Here is a 5,358-nt window from a genome sequence, read left to right as displayed (position 1 = left end):
AAATGTTATTATTATTTTTGTCTTATTTATGTTATTATTATTTTTGTAATTCTTAAGTTTCATTTAAAATTTATTCATTGCGATATTATAAAAAATGTTTGTTTATTTATATTTAGTGCCAAAATGAATTAAAAAGACTGATTTGAAAGCTCTAGGATTTTTGTCCCAAAATGACCATTTTCGCAACACTGTGCGTCGGCGTCGTGTGAGCGCCACACTTGCCAATTTTGTTTACAAAGTGGGGATACTTGCCAAGTACGCAAATATTGGCGTACTTACCAAGTAGACGAGTCGTGAGAGTCCGCCTTTATGAAAGATGGTGCTTCTATACATATGCAACAAAACACTGTAGCGTTTTTTTAAAACATTATCACTGCGAACGGCAGCTTTTCGTTGGTAGAGCAGTCGTGGATAAGGTATTTCACTGGAAAGAAACTAATTAACAATAATAACTCGAAATTATAAATATTGGGCGCCAGGCATGTACAGAGAAAGAAAACACAGTTGTATATTACTTAAAACTAATGACTATATTTATTCATGATGTTCTTAGATGTTCTTAGATGGTACATGACATTGTAGAGTTCTAATAAATATATAGTGGTTATATGTCAAAGAAAGTGGTGGTAAGAGTCGTACTAAATATCAATGAAAACAACTACGATAAAATACAAGATATGTAAAGTTTAAGAGAATATATGAAATGTAGCATTACTTTAATTAATTTGATATATTCCATATGATGCTAAATCAAAGATGTTGCAACCTGTAGATTCTAGAATCTATGTTTGGTTATTCCTGTTAAAATAGTGCGATAATAATATCTATAAAAGTAATACCATTACAAGATGTAATGCAATGAAACCTAAAATCTAAATTATATTTAATATTAATTTTTATATTAAATATTAAATCGACATGAATGTTCTTAACAACTAACCACTAAACTTTATAATAATTAAATTATTTAAGATGTACGTTATTGTTTAAGACTGTAAATGTTTTAAATGTTAAATGTAAAACTATAACTTAAATCTACACTTAGCTGTTCTTTATGTAATCTTGCTTTAAACAGTAACAGCTTGAGGTGGTCTCGCATCTCTGTACTCAGCCATCCAACACAACCAAAGGGGCCAGAATGAGGGCACCACGAATTGGTACAGCCGTAACCAACTAGCTTACAGCTGGGAACGAAGCAGCATGGGACTCAAGCTACATCCACGCTGTGGCACTTATATGTAAGAAAAATCGTTCTTACTGGGGACACTCGTCCACAGGACATCCGTACATAAGATAATCAGTGTTGTTACAATAGGTACAATTGTACTATTTTGGGTACATTTGATAGTCAAGGAGTACATAGGTACAATTGCAAGAAAAAATATACAATTCTTACATCTCAAACCCAAACTTAAACCCACGTACATATTTTTAGACGAACGGTGGTACCCGATGCGTAGATTTGAAATGCAGGTTGCTTGGAGCAGAGGGTTTAATTCAGATCATACTCCTAGCGACCTGCATTTCAAAACCTGCCAACGTGACGTTGTATGCAGCTATTAGTTTCTAGCATAAAGTAACTTATATTTCTCTATGGTTTCTAGTTTCGAATTCGCTTGGAACGTTTCGGTTGACAACTGACGTGAGTGACGTAACATTTTAAGTTGAGAGTTGACATTTTATTTTTTGTTTATGTTTTGTTTGATTTGAAATCACGTTTGAAATTTAAATATTTAGTAGTATTATACCAGTATATTTTTGACTTTATTATTTATTTGTTCTTTGTTAGTGTTTATTTGTTTTGTTAGTTATTTATTTGGTAGTGTTAGTGTGTTATTTATTTTATTTGTTACTGAATCAATCCGTTTTGATATAACAATGGACAGGTACATTATTATTTTATAATAATTTGCATCCATTAGGTTACAATATTATATTTTTATCTAGATTTGTAATTCGAAGGAGAAAAAGTACTTCTCCAACACCAGGTCCTTCATCATCACAAATTCCTTCTCCAATACCAAGTCCTTCAACATCAGCATGTAGTTCAAGTGAATTGCCTATGGAAATAGAAGAAAGACTAAGTGAAATCTGTGATGACAGGCAAAATGATATTGTCTCTGAATCTGAATCAACAGCACAAAAAAAACTTAAACGTTCGTCATCTACTCCTAACATTAAAAAATTATCAGAAATATTTTTATGGCTTGATGCAACTAAAGAATATTTATTTTGTAAATGTTGCAATGTGAAATTAACTGACAACAAATTTCATTTAAGCCGACATGACAAACAAGCTACTCATATAAAGAACTATGGCGCTGCAAAAAAGATGCCTAGCATCAAAGGTATGTTTAAAGAAACAATGCAACAAAAGAAGTATGATGATGTGAATGTCAATATGTCTTTTTGCGGACGACACTAGCTTCACTTGGAGCAACAAGGACATCGCAGCACTTCATAGGATTATATCAAATGACTTAATCACCATTAAATCTTGGTGCGATTCGAACCTCCTGAGTCTCAACATTTCTAAAACTAAGGCTTTGTCGTATAAAAACTCGTTGCAGCCTTTTGTACTTGACAACACCACCATTGACGTCGTAAAATCCGTAAAATTCTTAGGGCTTGTTGTGGACAATTCTCTGAAATGGGACATACATATCGAAGCTTTGTCGAAAAAATTGAGCTCTGCCTGTTTTGCATTAAGGTCTGTTTCTAAGGAGCTTAACTTGTCAGTGGCTAGAACTGTTTATTATGCACTTTTTGAGTCGCACCTCAGGTATGCCCTTCCATTCTGGGGTACGTGTTGTGCGGCTCAATTTGACCGCATTTTCAAGCTCCAGAAGAGAGCTGTTCGATATTCACTGGGACTAAACAGCAGAACTCATTGCCGGGGCTTTTTTAGAGAATTAAAAATATTGACTCTTCCTTCCTTATTTATATTTGAATCCGTTTGCCTAATACGTAAACATGTATCAGCTTCTCAAGAAAGGCCATCTCACACTTATCCACTCAGGAACGCGGAGCAAGATCTTTATCTACCTACCCCACGCTCAGAGTTAGTTAAAAGTTCAATATTATACAACTCGAAAAAAATGCACAATCACCTGCCATTTGAAATCAAATCCATAACATCATTTTTTTCATTTCGCAAAGCATTGAACTCTTATTTACTAGACAAGGCTTTCTACGCCGTAAATGAATTATATTTGAATTGAAAATCGAATTTGATCTTGAAAACACTGCTCTAATGTTTGCTATTGCTATATTTACTAATGACATCGAAATTAATTTATTTAGAGGTCATTGATATTTTGCTATAAACTGGCTAAATATTTTTGAATATTATTTTAATTTTTTTTGTTCTTTGACATTGTAAACATTTATATATGTTTATTTTAACAATAAGACTGACAATATTATTTGTATAATGTTTTGTATTATCTTTTGTTTGTTTGTTTGTGTACCTTGTTTTTTTTTACTTTGTTTGTTAGTTTACCTTTGTCCACAAATTGAAAAATTTTTTGACAATAAAGGCATTTATTTATTTATTTATTTAAAGCAGCTGAATTGAAACTATGTTGCTATATAGCAGACAAAAAATTACCAATGCTACTAATGGATACACTTCCATTATTAAATAAAGAGCTGTATCCAGATTCTAATATTGCCAAAAATCTTAAAATAAAAAGATTAAAGGCAACTAAACTTATCACTGGAATATTGGGGCCAGCTTTTAAAGCAGAAGTAGTAATGGATTTAAAATTAGAGAAATTTTCCATAATAATTGATGAGACCACTGATGTGAGTTCAAAAAAATCTTTGGTTATTGTGGTTAGATATTGGAAGGAAGGGAGAGTCCAAGATCAGTTTTTTGATCTAGTAGCAGTTGAAGATGCAACAAGTGAGGCACTTTTCAATATAATTAAAAATATTTTAAGTGTGAATAATATACCTTTCGAAAATATTATTGGCTTTGGGTCCGACAATGCGAGCACTATGATGGGAACTGTAAAAGGTGTCCAAGCAAGATTGAAAGAAATTTTACCACATATTTATGTGCAAGGATGTACTTGTCATTCCCTTCATCTCTGTTCTTCGGCTGCTGCAAAAAAACTCCCCAACAATGTGGAACGATTCACTAGGGATATATACGCTTATTTTGCTCATAGTAATAAGCGACTATCTGAGCTTAAGGAGTGCCAGATATTTGCTAATGAAAAGCCACATAAGATGCTGTATCCCAGCCAAACTCGATGGTTATCTTTGAAGGTAGTTTTCTATAATTGTTTTCTGCACTTTTAAAATAAGGTCATTTTAAAATTATTATTTAAAACAATGCTATTTAATTTTTACAAAATTTTATTTAAATTTATAAATTTTAATCAATCTAAATAACTGTTTTTGTTGTTGTTTATTTCAGAGTGTTGTTGATCGAATATTAGAGCATTGGAATTCATTGACACTATTCTTCCAAAGAGCAGTCTTGGAAGATAATCTGCCCAGTGCTAAAAGTATTTTAAATGCTCTAATTAACCAAGAATTTAAACTATATCTTTTATTTTTAGGGTACGTTTTAGACCTTACAAATAAGGTAAATATTGAATTCCAGTCAGAAAGTCCAAAATTACCAATTTTGTTAAATAGAATTTCTGCACTGTATAAAACCTTATAAAAGTGTTTTATAAAAAAAAATGTTATTGATAATACATTAATTCAAAATATAAATCTAAATGATCCGGCAAATTATGCTTCTGTGGATGATTTATTTGCAGGGGCTAAGGTGGATGCTTTGATCAATTCAGAGCATCTAACTGTAAGTAATGAAGGGCTTCATAATTTTCGGTTAAGAGTTTTAGATTTTTATTTGGAACTCTGCAAACAAATCAAAAATCGCTTTAAATTCGACGACTCAATATTAATATATGCGTCGAATTTTACGCCAAATATAGCTCTATCTGGCAAAGTAATATCTATTGCCAATTTTATTATTTTTTTTCCACAAATTGAGATAGATATAGAGGCAGCCAATGCCGAACGGCAGCTTCTTAGTGAGATAAACATTAGTAATTTAGAAAATGATGACATTAATGTATTCTGGAGATCTGTCTCAGAACAGAAAAATTCTCTAGGGCACTTAATGTTTGCAAATTTAATGATAATTGTTAAAATAATATTGTCACTTCCACACTCATCAGCCACTGCTGAAAGAGTGTTTTCTCAATTATCTTTAATGAAAACATCTACCAGAAATAGGTTATTAATACCAACGTGTGCTGCATTGCTCCATATTAAAGATACGATGAAAAACTATGAAAATGGGGCAATAAATTGGAAGCCTAATTCTAAACTTCT

The 5,358-nt window shown here is 31.9% G+C and overlaps 1 protein-coding gene across 1 annotated transcript; it reads left to right on the top strand.

Moving 5' to 3' along the window:
• The first annotated feature begins 1,878 nt into the window (after nucleotides 1–1,878).
• On the top strand, nucleotides 1,879–4,678 carry LOC115885140. The gene is made up of 5 exons (XM_030903936.1): nucleotides 1,879–1,886; nucleotides 1,948–2,348; nucleotides 3,566–4,275; nucleotides 4,427–4,517; nucleotides 4,572–4,678. Exons 1-5 carry the CDS (start codon nucleotides 1,879–1,881, stop codon nucleotides 4,676–4,678), a joined length of 1,317 nt encoding a protein of 438 aa, XP_030759796.1.
• The last annotated feature ends 680 nt before the right edge of the window (nucleotides 4,679–5,358 follow it).

This window comes from Sitophilus oryzae, unplaced genomic scaffold (genome assembly GCF_002938485.1).
Source record: "Sitophilus oryzae breed Bouriz unplaced genomic scaffold, Soryzae_2.0 scaffold_375_pilon_pilon, whole genome shotgun sequence".
NCBI lineage: Eukaryota > Metazoa > Arthropoda > Insecta > Coleoptera > Curculionidae > Sitophilus > Sitophilus oryzae.
Note: the sequence above shows the minus strand (reverse complement) of the source record. Positions and strands in the feature narration are given on the sequence as shown.